The 15195-nt window shown below is 44.6% G+C and overlaps 1 protein-coding gene across 2 annotated transcripts in view; it reads right to left on the bottom strand.

Moving 5' to 3' along the window:
- PLP1 (proteolipid protein 1) overlaps positions 1–15195 on the bottom strand; it is a 348570-nt gene that overhangs the window by 302290 nt on the left and 31085 nt on the right. For both annotated transcript variants that reach the window (XM_068248070.1, XM_068248071.1), the window contains exon 2: positions 1931–2077. In XM_068248070.1, coding sequence (XP_068104171.1) covers positions 1931–1934 — 4 coding nt within the window. In that variant the 5' untranslated portion in view covers positions 1935–2077. The remainder of the gene's footprint in view (positions 1–1930; positions 2078–15195) is intronic.

Raw genomic sequence — 15195 nt, 5'->3', positions numbered from 1 at the left:
ATAGTTAGAGATTGAGCAAGTAAGTGTTATTTATTTGTATGTGTCCCTTACATTTTTCAGCTGTTTTTGGGCTATGTAATTAAATTGTGTTGGTCATATGTACTGTGCCAAGCAACCATAACTTTTTTATTGATTGTATATCACTGTAGGCAATGTAACATGTGGATACTGTGTAGTGTGACTTGTGTTGTGTGCTGTGTAATTTATTTATTTATTACATTTATAAAGCGCCAACATATTACGCAGCGCTGAACATTAATTTAGGTAATAATTAGGTAATTTAGGTGTAATGTTTGTGGTATGAATGCATACTGTGAATTTTGATGGTATAGTTAATCAAATGTTATTGCTGACATAAATGTTTAATGTAAGACACTGTGAAACTGTATGAATAGTCCTGGACAAATGTTTTTTTTTTTTTGTAATATATATTTTTCTTAAAATGTTCCTTCAGTGATGGATTGAGGCTTGGCTGGATGAGTGCATGTTAGGTAATGAATGCTAACTTTGCTATGTTTTTAAAGCATAAACTATTAAAGTACACACTATTTAAATTAATAACGAATCATTTTGTATGTGCGTAATTCTTTAACAGAGCAAAGTATTACACGCACTAAAAACATCAATGCTCTTTATTGTTTCATTACCAACCGCTATCTAATGAACGAGCGATATACCATACTTGCCGATAGCGCGATTGCTTGTAGCGTTATGCCGATAGCGCACACAGCATTCCGCCTTACGTGCTGTTTAGTGAATCAACCCCATAGCGTGTACCTAGCATAAGATCTAATAAAGCATTGTCTACTATAGGAAAGAGATGAGATACCTAATGAAGGTTTTAAGCCACAAAATACAAAATATTGATGTGAATATATATATTGTCCACTGTAAAATATTTCCTCACACTGATTTTCCTTCTTAAATTTATCATAGGTGGCGACATCTTTGCTGCTAGCAATGTGGAATGTTTGTTTGTTGTGAAATGAGCAGAAACAACACTTGAGACCCTTTTCAATTCACTTTATCTCCGAAGATCTCTCCTAGGTGATATTTTCACACCATTCTCAAATTCAGATGTTTTAAGTCACCAGCAAGCAAGAAAATGCTCAGAATAATTTTGACAGTACTTTTTCATTTACTGTTTGGTATGTTTTCAATTCCTGAAAAAGTGCTGAGAAGTTACTTTAAACGGAAAATGATATTCTGGTAGAAAAATCGGGTGAAAAAGTGTTTCTGATGCTGTAACCAGGATAATTAATGTAAAATTAGGTATGCTGAATAATTAATGTGTTACATTATTCTAGTTGTCATTGCAATGCCTGTTTAAGCTCATGGTTAGCATTTTGCATATCAACTGATTTATCTCTCAGTCAGGGCAGTGTTTATATATTGAAAGAGATAACTTACTTAATAATAATAATAATAATAATAATAATAATAATAATAATAATAATAACAAAATCAACACAGATATTAGACTGGTAGTGCCATTTACACTGAGACTGCTGGCGCCCCAACGAACTAGCCTATGCGTTGAACCAGATTAAAGTAAACAGGTACTCAAATATTTCTATAAACCCTTAGAGGTAAGTGGGTGTCATTTCTGATGGCAAAGAAAGAAAAACATTGCATGTTTGTATGTCATTATACAGGAACTGAGTCTGAAGAAGGCTTATTAGTTGAAAGCTTACTTTTTTTTTTTTTTACTTAGCCAACAAATGGTATCATCCTGATTCAAGACTCTATGATTAAATGCATCAACATCACCAACTATTTTTAATTAAACAAAATTGTGCTGTAGATCTAAACTAATCTAACAAACAAGAAACAAGGTTGAGCAAAAGTTATAAAAAATAAATAGCTAGCAGTTTTCAATGGAATATATCTTAAGACAGATACATTGATAGATAAGATAAATAGGACTTACCCATGGTATCAGAACTTTTTACCAGTATTTCCTTCTTATGGAGTATCTGAAATGACTGTGTCCTCGCTGCGCTACTGCAGTTCTATGTATTTTTCTGTCAAGCCCCTTAACACATTCATGTCTACAATGGACAGGCTGTTTGGCTATCTGAAATGAAAGAAGCAGTAGAAAATCTTAGAATAGCAATTCAAGTGTTAACAAGTGGTGGGTGTTTGTTTCTAGAGGTCTATTCTCTCCACCTCAATTTTATGACTGACAAAGGCTTATTGTAATTGGGGTTGGGTTACTATCAATGTAGTACAGTTTCTTAGTTTTCATTCCATTTTAAACAAAATGGTTTTTTAAGATGTAGTAAATTACACTAGGTCTCACGGTGCTGACACATATTTTGCATTAACATTTCCCTTTAGAGATTTCTGTGAATTCACTCGCAGATTTTAGGTGAAATTGTATTGACAAATAATGCTGACTTTAGTGGTTAATAGCAAAGCCATGATACATGCTAGAATCATCAGTGAGAACAAGGGGGAAAATCTATTCAAAAAGCTTGTTTTTGAGAAAATCAATTTTAAAGTTACGATAGGAAAAATGGAGAGGGACCTGGGAATACTGGCTGATAGCAAGTTCAACACTAGGGATAGCCAAACATCATGAACGAATGATTACCATAGAATTTTGCTGTGAAAATTTGTGAAAAAAAAGTTTACAATGATCCCCATTGACTTTCTTGGCAGGGGAACATCTAAATGGCTAATAGCAAAGCTAGTATATGCTAGAATCACCAATAAATGTTCTTAATTAATCATAAATACGCTTTTTTTACTCCAAGGACAGTATTGTCAGAAATGATCCAGCACCATATCCCCTTGATACTGTCGAACGACGGAGAATGCCACATATGTTGATCCCCAGGGTTGCTCTCCAAATTCGCGAATTTGAATTCTACCCGATTTTCATGCTTGCCGAATTCGAATAGCGATCCTGCTCCCAAATTTGAAGTCGTATTTTCCTGAATAGAGCCTTTCGAATTCGGCCCAAAACGAATTCGGATTCAGCTACCATCGGCCAAAACCTGCCGACTTTAAGGGTTAATAACAAAGCCCCCTTAAATGCCAGAATCACCAAATTTGCAGGTTATGTTAAGAAAAGTGGGAGCAAGGCGGAATTTTTTTTTCAAAAACACTTTGAACTTTTAAAATCGATTTTCTCAAAAAGTACAAAGAGAAAACCGATACATTTAAATGCCGAGCAGTTAATAGCAAAGGCCCCTTACATCCTAGCAACACCAAATTTGCAGGTTATGTTAAAAAGATAGTGGGGAAACAATATTTAAAAAAAACATTTTTTACAAATTTTTATTTTTGGGGAATGTTCTGATTGTGGGAAATCTAAAAAAAAATGACGTGGGGTCCCCCCTCCTGAGCCTCTGTAACCCCTTGTCCCCCATGCAGGCTGGGATAGTCAGAATTCGGAGCCCCGGCCGACTGGGGCTTCGCACCCTGAGCTATACCAGCCCGCATGGTCCATGGTATGGGGGGCTCTGGGTGGGAGGGGCGGCCAAGCCTCCCCCTCCCCCCCGGAGCCGTTGCCCAATCCATGGACAAAGGGCTTTTCCCCACCTCCGGTACCCCAGGAGGAGGGGGGGGGCAACGACTCCCTGGGGGGTTCGTGGTGGCATCTGGGAGTCCCCTTTCAGAAGGGGACCCCAGATGCCCACCCCCTCCCAGGAGAAATGAGTATAGGGGTACAAAGTACCTCTTACTCATTTCCACAAAGGGTTAAACGAAATAAAACACAACGAAGAGAAAAGTATTTTAATAATCTTAATTAACCAGAAATACTTACCTGTACCTTTAAAAAAAATGTTCCCACAGCAATATCCTCGGTAATGATCCAACCTATACAGTATCCTCTATCTTGCGATCTTCAATTAAGTTGATTGAAGACCTCCCATGGCAATCAGCTATACTGTACCTTAGAATGCGTCCTGCCGATGCATAGCGCCGGCTCCCGCTGTCCTCCCCGCCTCCTCACCTGTCACCCTCACCTAGGCTGGCACCCGGTGCACCCATGGGAGCACCGGCTGCCAGCCTAGGTGAGGGTGACAGGTGCAGGCAGGTGAGGAGAGACTGCAGGAGCTGGCAGCTACGCGTCCGCACAGGACGCATTCTAAGGTATAGTAACCGGCTCATCAATGAATCGGTTCAGAGCCGATTAACGTGATTCAATACAAAAACAACCAGCTCATTGATGAGCCGGTTACTATATCTTAGAATGCGTCCTGTGTGGATGCGTAGCTGCCATCTCCGTGGTCTCTCCCCACCTGCCTGCGCCTGTCACCCTCACCTAGGCTGGCACCCATGGGGAGGACAGCGGGAGCCGTTACTATGCATCTGCAGGACGCATTCTAAAGTATAGTATAATTAATTGCCGTGGGAGATCTTCAATCAACTTAATTGACGATCGCAAGATAGAGGATACTGTATCTGTTGGATACTGTATACGAGGATATTGCAGTGGGAACATTTTTTTAAAGGTACAGGTAAGTATTTCTGGTTAATTAAGATTATTTAAATACTTTTCTCGTGGTTGTGTTTTCATTTAATTTAACCCTTTGTGGAAGTGGGTAAACTTTGTACCCCTATACTCATTTCTCCTGGGAGGCGGGTGGGCATCTGGGGCCCCCTTCTTAAAGGGGACTGCCAGATGCCACCATGAACTCCCCCCTCCCCCAGGGAGTTGTCGCCCCCACCTCCTCCTGGGGCACTGGAGGTGGGGAAGAGCCCCTTGTCCATGGATTGGAAAAGGGCTCCGGGGGAGGGGGAGGCTTGGCCGCCTCTCTCCCCCAGAGCCTCCCCATACCATGGACCATGTGGGCTGGTATAGCTCAGGGTGCGAAGCCCCAGTTGGCCGGGGCTCCGAATTCTGGCTATCCCAGCCTGCATGGGGGACAAGGGGTTACAGAGGCTCAGGAGGGGGGACCCTACGTCATTTTTTTTCAGATTTCACACACTCAGAACATTCCCCAAAAACAAATGGTTTTAATTTTTTTTTTTTTTAAATATTGTTTCCCACTATCATTTTAACATAACCTGCAAATTTGGTGTTGCTAGGATGTAAGGGGCCTTTGCTATTAACTGCTAAAGTCGGTGGGTGATAAATCAACCAGAGTTATGGGGGTGCCAAGGTGCTGAATTTTGCCATTAGCTTTCATTGGGCTTGGAGAGGTTTGTCTCTTTGTTAAGAATGCCTGCTCCCTCACATATCCCTGTTGATCCAGAGGAAGGCGAAAAACCATTACAAGGCATGGTCCAATTAGCCCCAAAAGGGAAAAAAATTCCTTCCCGACTCCAGATGGCAATCAGATAAAATCCCTGGATCAACATCATTAGGCATTACCTAGTAATTGTAGCCATGGATGTCTTTCAACGCAAGGAAAGCATCTAAGCCCCCTTTAAATGCAGGTATAGAGTTTGCCATAACTACTTCATGTGGCAATGCATTCCACATCCTAATCACTCTTACTGTAAAGAGCCCTTTCCTAAATAAATGGCTAAAACGTCCATGCGCAGATCATGTCCTCTAGTCCTTTGAGAAGGCCTAGGGACAAATCCGCTAAGCTTTTAAATTGCCCTCTGATGTATTTATACATGTTAATTAGATCCCCTCTAAGGCATCTTTTCTCTAGACTAAATAAACCAAGTTTATGTAACATTTCTTGGTAAGTGAGACCTTCTATCCCTCATATCAATTTTGTTGCCCGTCTCTGCACCTGCTCTAAAACTGCAATATCTTTCCTGTAATGTGGTGCCCAGAACTGAATTCCATATTCTAGATGTGGCCTTACTAGAGAGTTGTACAGGGGCAATATTATGCTAGGATCTCGAGTTTTTATTTTCCTTTCAATGCATCCCAAAATTGTATTAGCTTTAGCTGCAGCGGCGTGACATTGAATACGATCATTTAACTTGTTGTCGATGAGTATTCCTAAGTCCTTCTCCAAGTTTGATGCCCCCAACTGTATCCCATTTATTTTGTATGGTGCTAGACCATTGGTACGACCAAAATGCATGAATTTACATTTTTCAACATTGAATTTCATCTGCCATTTATGTGCCCATATAGCCATCCTATCCAGATCCTGTTGCAATATGTCCCTATCTTCCTGAGAGTTGATGATTCTGCACAATTTTGTATCATCTGCAAAAATAGCAACATTGCTCACTACTGAATCTACTAGGTCATTAATAAATAAATTGAAGAGCACTGGACCCAGTACAGACCCCTGTGGGACCCCACTGCTAACAGTCTCCCATTTTGAGTATGATCCATTGACCACAACTCTTTGACTTCTGTCAATTAGCCAGTTCCCTATCCATGCACACAGACTCTTCCCCAGTCTTTGCATCCTCAACTTCTGCACCAGACTTTTGTGGGGAACAGTGTCGAAGGCCTTTGCAAAGTCCAAGTATATCACATCTACAGCATTCCCAATATCCACATTAGCGTTCACTACCTCATAAAAGCTGAGTATGTTAGTCAAACAGGACCTGTCTTTAGTAAACCAATGTTGATGCTGAGAAATAAGATTATTTTCTACTATGAAGTCATGTATAGTATCTCTTAGTAACCCCTCAAATAGTTTGCATACAACTGATGTTAAGCTTACAGGTCTATAATTTCCTGGATTTGATTTTTTTGCTCTTCTTAAATAATGGGAAAACGTGGGCGGTACGCCAATCCACTGGGACTCTGCCAGTTGAAAGAGAGTCACAAAAGATAAGATAAAGGCGTTTATCTATAACTGAACTTAATTCCCTAATGCTGGGCATACACGGTGCGATAGTTGTTATCAATCGAGCCGCTGATGGCTCGATTGATAATATTCAACCTGTCCAATCACCGCGGCGGATCGACTCCGCGCCCGATCCCTGTGGGCAGCCAATGGAAGAAACGAGCTGCTGATAAGGAACTGCCTGCGGGTACAAGCGAGAATTGATCCACGCGCCCGCGCGGACTAGCGGGGACGCGCCGGCATCGAGCCAGCGGCTTGATTCCAGCGCAGAATTGCACCGTGTATGCCCAGCATTAGGACCTGAGGATGCATGCCATCCGGGCCAGGTGCCTTGTCTATTTTTAATTTATTTAATCTTGCCTTCACTTCTTGCTGCGTTTAAGTATTTAATATTACAGTTGGAAGATTGAGACTCTTCTGCCTTTGTAATTTGCAACAGTGATGTTTCCCTTGTGAAGACAGAAGCAAAGAAAGCATTTAATAACTCTGCCTTACCTTGGTCATTCACCATTGAGTTCCCCCCCCCCTCATCCTTTAGGAGTCCAATACAGTCAACCAGCCACTAGTGCGGCATGCGTCTGCACTGAGCGGGTGGGCAGGATCGCAGGCGAATCCCATGAGCCGTGCTATGCACGGCTATGGGAGTCGCAGCCTCCCGAGCGAATTCTGCGGGGGGTTCCAGCCGAATTGCTAGGGCAAGCGATTCGGCTGGCGGCGCTATTCTCCTCTATGGCAGAGTTTCCCCGTGCAATTCATGTGCGGGGAAACTCTGCGGAATCGCGGCGGTTTCCGCACTAGTGGAAACTGGCCTCTAGAGTTGATGGACTTGTAAAACTTTTTTGGGTTAGATTTGATATCTCTAGCGATTTGATTTTCAGCTTCAATCTTTGCCAGCCTAATTTCTTTTTTACAATTTTTATTGCACACCTTATAATTGTTTAATGCAGCCTCGGTCCCCTCCTGTTTTAGGACCTTATAGGCATTATTTTTTCTCTTCATTTTATCTCTAACCTTTCTATTTATCCATAGAGGCCTTTTTTATTCCTAGATATTTTGTTTTCATATGGGAAATACATCCTACAATATTGATTGAGAGTAAGTTTAAAAGCTTGCCATTTCCCTTCAGTGTCCTCCCCTTGTAGTACATTATCCCAGTTCATCAAACTTAGTCCCTGCCTGAGTTGATTGAACTTTGCTTTTGTAAAATTCATGGTTTTAGTGGTCCCGCTGCCCTGCGGCCTACCAGTCACCAGATCAAACGTTATCATGTTGTGATCACTATTTCCCAAATGTTCTTGAACCTGCACATTTGATTCATTATCTGGTCTATTAGAAATGATCAAATCCAGTAACGCATTCCCCCTAGTTGGTTCTGTTACCATTTGAGTCAAGTAATTGTCCTGTAGTGATGGCAGAAATCTGCTGCTTTTACCAGAATGGATAGCCTCAATACTCCAGTCAATGTCTGGAAAGTTGAAGTCACCCATAACTATGACCTCATTTTTACTTGCAGCTTTTTCAATCTGCTGTAGTAATCGCAGTTCTGCAGCTTCATGAATATGTGGTGGCCTGTAGCATACCCCAATAAGCAATTGGCAACCTTTATTTCCACCATGATTATTTACCCAAATGGACTCCACATCTTCACAATCTTCCTCCATCTCATCGTTCAGGACAGCTGTAAAATAATTCTTAACAAAGAGACACACCCCTCCAAGCCCAATCAAAGCTAATGGCAAAATTCAGAACAATTGCACCCCCCCCCATAACTCTGGTTGATTTATCACCCACCGACTTTATCAGTTAACCACCCTGGCGTTCTATTAAGATCGCCAGGGCGGCTGCGGGAGGGTTTTTTTTCAATTAAAAAAAAACTATTTCATGCAGCCAACTGAAAGTTGGCTGCATGAAAGCCCACTAGAGGGCGCTCCGGATGCGTTCTTCTGATTGCCTCCGGCGGCCAGAAGTAACACGGAAGGCCGCAATGAGCAGCCTTCCGTGTTTCGCTTACCTCGTCGCCATGGCGACGAGCGGAGTGACGTCATGGACGTCAGCCAACGTCCTGACGTCAGCCGCCTCCGATCCAGCCCTTAGCGCTGGCCGGAACTTTTTGTTCCGGCTACGCTGGGCTCAGGCGGCTGGGGGGACCCTCTTTGCTGCGGCGGCGATCAGGCAGCACACGCGGCTGGCAAAGTGCCGGCTGCGTGTGCTGCTTTTTATTTGATGAAAATCGGCCCAGCAGGGCCTGAGCGGCAGCCTCCGGCGGTGATGGACGAGCTGAGCTCGTCCAGACCGCTCAGCTGGTTAATAGTCTCTGAGGAAGCAAGCATTTAGCTTGCGAAACGGCTGTTAGACCTTGTGCCTGATTTATGGTGTCTGTCACTGACGGGATGGAATAAATTAGCATTTGCATTCAGCTGGTGCCCGGTATCTTTTTACTTTTTGTTGCATAATAGCAAAGGCCCCTTACATCCTAGCAACACCAAATTTGCAGGTTATGTTAAAAAGATAGTGGGAATCAATATTTAAAAAAAAAATTAAACATTTTTAATTTTGGGGAATGTTCTGACTGAGTGTGGGAAATTTGAAAAAAAAAATGGCATGGGGTCCCCCCTCCCGAGCCTCGGTAACCCCTTGTCCCCCATGCAGGCTGGCCCCGGCCGGTATACCAGCCCGCATGGTCCATGGTATTGGGGGGGGCTCCAAAGGGAAGGGGCGGCCAAGCCTCCCCCCCCCCCCCGTTACGCCCTTGTCCAATGCATGGACAAGAAGCTCTTCCCCACCTCCGGTGCCCCAGGAGGAGGTGGGAGCGATGACTCCCTGGGGGGGGGGTTGATGGTGGCATCTGGGAGTCCCCTTTAAGAAGGGGACCCCAGATGCCCACCCCCCTCCCAGGAGAAATGAGTATAGGGGTACTAAGTACCCATTACCCATTTCCACAAAGGGTTAAATGAAATAAAAAAACAACCATGAAAAAAGTCCTTTAATAATCTTAATTAACCAGAAATACTTACCTGTACCTTTAAAAAAAGGTTCCCACGGCAATATCCTCAGTAATGATCCAACGTATACAGTATCCTCTATCTTGCGATCTTCAATTAAGTTGATTGAAGATCTCCCACCGCAATTAGCTATACCTTACCTTAGAATGCGTCCTGCCAACGTATAGCGCCGGCTCCCGCTGTCCTCCCCGCCTCCTCACCTGTCACCCTCACCTAGGCTGGCACCCGGTGCACCCATGGGTGCCAGCCTAGGTAAGGGTGACAGGTGCAGGCAGGTGGGGAGAGACAGCGGGAGCCGGCGCTAAGGTATAGTAACCGGCTCATCAATGAGCCGGTTCTTTTTGTATTGAATCGAATGAATCGGCTCTGACCCGATTTATTTGATTCAATGCAAAAAGAACCATCTCATTGATGAGCCAGTTACTATACCTTAGAATGCGTCCTGTGCGGATGCGTAGCTGCCTGCACCCGTGGTCTCTCCCCACCTGCCTGCACCTGTCACCCTCACCAAGGCCCATGGGTGCACCGTGTGCCAGCCTAGGTGAGGGTGACAGGTGAGGAGGCGGGGAGGACAGCGGGAGCCGGCGCTATGCGTCGGCAGGACGCATTCTAAGGTATAGTATAGCTAATTGCCGTGGGAGGTCTTCAATCAACTTAATTGATAGCAGATACTGTATGCTTTGGATCATTTACCCAGGATATTGCTGTGGGAACATTTTTTTAAAGGTGCAGGTAAGTATTTCTGGTTAATTAAGATTATTAAAATATTTTGCCCATGGTTGTGTTTTTATTTCATTTAACCCTTTGTGGAAATGGGTAAGGGGTACTTTGTACCCCTATACTCATTTCTCCTGGGAGGGGGGTGGGCATCTGGGGTCCCCTTCTTAAAGGGGACTGCCAGATGCCACCATGAACCCCCCCCCCCAGGGAGTTGCCGCCCCCACCTCCTCTTGGGGCACCGGAGGTAGGGAAGAGCCCCTTGTCCATGTATTGGATCAGAGGTGCCTCTAGGCACCAGCTGATAAGTCAACTGCCTGGAGCAGCTGATTTTTCTGGGGGCGCTTGCAGAGGGAAAAAAAGTTTATTTTTCCTGTCCTTAGAGACTGAAAACTGAGGGTGCAGAGATAAAAAGTTCTACTGAAAGTATCTGCTGCTCAGCCTCTCATAAGGAGTCTACAAAACTTTTGTCTACAACTCTTTGTATGACGTTCCCTAATTAGTTGTTATCTCGGGATCTAGAGTGTGTCTGTTCACTCCTGTCCCGCCCCTCCTTATGACCATGAAAAGAAAACAAAGAAGAGGAGGATGCTGTCTTTCTGGGAAGCAGGTACAAGGCATTCCAGAACAGACTGGCCAGGGGCAGAGGGGAGAGATCTTCATCCAGGCTGCTGGTACAGTGCCTGGTGCATTGAGGTTTTTCTTGTATAAGGCAATGTGAAGCACTAGTCTGGCTGAGGAGGCTTGCCTTATGCAGAGTCCAAAGAAAAAAACTCTGCTCTCTCACCATTGTAAAGTCTGCATTTGGACAGCTTGATAAGGTATTACACAGGGTGAAAAGTTTTCGACTGTCCCTAGACTCCAGGAGGGCTGCTGCAGCCTTGTGTGAGAGATTGGCAGTACAGGAGTCACATTATAGGCAAGTAGTCTCTGTGTGGTATGGGACTGCAATACTAACTAAGCTCTCTGCTCCATCTCAGTATCTCTCCACTTCTCTTCTCTCCCTTATTAACCTTTGTTTCCCCCTTACCATAGTGCTGTCTTCTTGTCATACAGGAAAGTTAAATAAAAGTTTTTTTTCTCCCCTCTCTCTAGATAGTGTAATGGTTAAGGGCTCTGCCTCTGGCACTGGCAACCTGGGTTCAAACCTCAGCAAATCTCAGCTATTCCTGGGTTCAAACCTCAGTAAATCTCAGCTATTCAGTAAGAGACCTTGGGCAAGACTCCCTAACACTGCTACTGCCTATAGAGTGTGTCCTAGTGGCTGCAGCTCCTGATTCAGCCAGGAGAAAAATGCAATATAAATTTTCCTTGTCATTCTCTACTTTGCCCCCCACCACCTCTTACCCTCACAATTTAATCACCCCGGTCTTGTTATTAGTAACCCTAGTCTATAGCTGTCAATACATGCATTAATTTTTACTGACAGATTCTTGCACTAGGATTGAATCTGGTGATTACCAACCACCCAGATCGATTATACTTTCGATCAATGAATCCGTTGCAAAAATGTATCAAAATTACGATCAAACAGTACATTATTCAACACAGTGGTATAGAGGCGGTAGATTGGCGGCTTGTGGTATTGCACTGAACCACTACTGTAATACGATTATTTTCTGGTGAAATGCTGCAGTATTGTGATTATTTTAATGGGGGGGAGGGGCGGCACAGATTTCCTCGCCTGGAGTGACAATATGGCCAGAGGCGCCCCTGGATTGGACAAGGGCTCCTGGGGGAGGCTTGGCTGCCCCTCCCCCCCGGAGCCCCCCCCATACCATGGACCATGCGGGATGGTATAGCTCAGGGTGCGAAGCCCCAGTCGGCCAGGGCTCTGCATTCTGGCTATCCCAGCCTGCATGGAGGACAAGGGGTTACAGAGGCTCGGGAGGGGGGACCCCACGCCATTTCTTTTTTCAGATTTCCCACACTCAGAACATTCCCCCCCAATTTTTTTTTCTTTTTTAAATATCGTTTCCCACTATCTTTTTAACATAACCTGCAAATTTGGTGTTGCTAGGATGTAAGGGGCCTTTGCTATTAACTGCTGGGAAATATTTCCCACAATCTTTTATTGACCGGCATTTAAATGTATCCGTTTTTCTTTGAACTTTTAAAATCGATTCTCTCAAAAAGTATAAGGCCTTCTTGAAAAAAAAAAATGTTTCCCCTTGCTCCCACTTTTCTTCTTAACATAACCTGCAAATGTGGTGATTCTGACACTTAAGGGGGCTTTGCAATTAACTCTTAAATTCGGCGGGTTTTGAATTACGAATTCGCAATCACGGCCGAATTTTCCCCTGACCCGGATCCGAATGAATGCACCTGAATCAAATTCGAGTCCATTTGAATCGGGCGAATCCGAATTTGACCCAGACCCGAATTTGAATGTACTCAAATAGAATTTGGGTACATTCGAGCATCACTGTTGATCCCTGTTCTGATGTCTGACAAACAGCACTGCACACTCCAATCCCATACCAGCCCTGGACTTGCTATACTAAAGGTAGCCATATATCTAGCGATGTATTGGCAGATTCAACCAATAGACAAATCTCTCTTATCGAATCTGATAAGAGTGAGATCTGTCAGCTGCCCATACACCACAGGCCGATTCCCAATCAATTTCATGCTGAAATCGATCCGGAATCGGCCTTCGCCGCTGTGTCCCCTGTGTCAGTGTAAATGTATACATTACATTACCTCTCCGGCCTCTGCTTGTCCCCCGCAGGCTTCCGGCATTCCTTTTCTGCATACACGCGCGCCCCACGTGGTCTCCTAGTAAGGGCGCGCCAGTGTGACATCATACGCATGCCCTTACCAGGAAACCACGTGGACGTGTGCGTGTATGGGGTAGAAGATAATGCGCCCGGACAGCAGGGGACAAGCGGAGGCTGCAGAGAGGTAATGTATACATTTACACTGGCACCTGGAACACTGACATTGGGGGGGCACATCGGCGTTGTGGCAGATGGTTTTGTGAATCATTGGGAAATCGGCCGCCGTTTTCACCGCGCACCTGGCCAATCAACTTCAGCCCAACATCTTGCAGCATGTGCTATCAACAATGCGACCAATTTACGTCCCCAAATTGGTCGCTTTGTTGGTCGGGCATTCACTTGGTGGCACAGATTTTCATCCAATTTGATTATAATAATCGAATTGGATGGTCAATCGGCCGCCAAGTCGCCTGATGTATGGCCACCTTAAGAGCAATTGCATTCTGAATTCTGCTGCAGAATGTTAGTTTGCCTACTTTAAAAAAAAAATGTCTGTAAAGTACTTAAAATCCTTTTGTTTCCACTATACTCCTTAACACACCCTCCAAATTTGGGTAGTTCTAGCATGTACTATTTGCTATTAACCACTAAAGTCGGTGGCCATTGACTTCAATGTTAAATGCGGATGCCAGGAACCGTTCGCCGGTGAACATGTTTGTCCAGTCCTAATAACACTTGTATTCTATGCAGAGCAGCATAGAGTAAGGGCTCGTTCCCACTGTTGCGACGCGATTTCGGCCGCATTCCGACGCTTGTAAAAACGCATGCGGATGCGTTTCCGCATGCGTTTTTACCCGCGATTTCGCATTCGATTTCGCATGGCAGGGTGCCATGCGAAATTAACCATGACACTGCCAGGGCAAAATAAAATTAAAAAAGGTGCGAAATCGCACGCGAAATCGCGGGTAAAAACGCATGTAACAAACGCATGCGTTTTTACTATTAAATACATTAGCGGCGATTCGCACGGATTCCCGACGCAGGCGAAATCGTTGGCTCTTTTGTGCGTTTTTTTACCGCTGAAAAAAACGCACCTCAACAACGCTACAGTGGAAACAGGCCCATCCACTTGCATTACATGTGCGGATCTGCATGCGTTGGACGCATGCAGATTCGCGATAGTGGGAACGAGCCCTAAGGCAAATAAAATGCTGGGATGCATAAAAATGGAAATAAAATAACGAGATGCTAGTATATTATTCCCCCTGTACAAATCACGTGTGAAGCCACATCTGGAGTATTGGATATAGTTTTGGGCACCACCAGGGCAGCCATCGGGGGGGGGACTGAAGCTGCAGTGAAACCCCCAAAAGTGCTGGAAGGGCCGCATGTGCTGGCTGTGGGCCTGTGGCTCACTAACCAGCACACCGCATTCCAGCACTGAGAGAAGAGTGACATCAGCGCTTGAACGTTGGGAGCAGATAAGTGAGCCCGCTACAGCAGACTTTCTATACTGGGGCACCAACTATATCTGGCTACAGGCTACCTATACTGGGCAACCACCTATACCTGGCTACATATACTGGGGCTGGGACCACATATACCTAGTATAGGTAGCCAGTATAGGTAGCCAGGTATAGGTAGTGACCTATACCTGGCTACCTATACTGGGGCACCACCTATAGTTGGCTACGTTTACTGAGGGCACTACCTGTACCCGGCTACCTGTACTGAGGCACCACCTATACTTGGCTACCTATACTGAGGGCACCACCTGTACCTGGCTCCCTATACTGGGCACCACCTATACTTGGCTACTTATACTAGGGAGCCTATAGCTTTCTACCTATACTGGGAGCACCTATACCTGGATAACCTATACTGGTGCACCACCCATACCAGGCTACCTATACTGAGGGCAACTATACCAGGCTACCTATACCAGGGCACCACCTATAGTTGAATACCTATACTGGGGACACCTGTATCTTGCTGGCCTATACTGGGGCACCAGCTATACCAGCTTACCTA

This window comes from Hyperolius riggenbachi, chromosome 8 (assembly GCF_040937935.1).
Source record: "Hyperolius riggenbachi isolate aHypRig1 chromosome 8, aHypRig1.pri, whole genome shotgun sequence".
Lineage (NCBI taxonomy): Eukaryota > Metazoa > Chordata > Amphibia > Anura > Hyperoliidae > Hyperolius > Hyperolius riggenbachi.
The sequence above is the reverse complement of the archived record's forward strand: the minus strand, read 5'-3'. Positions and strand labels throughout refer to the sequence as shown.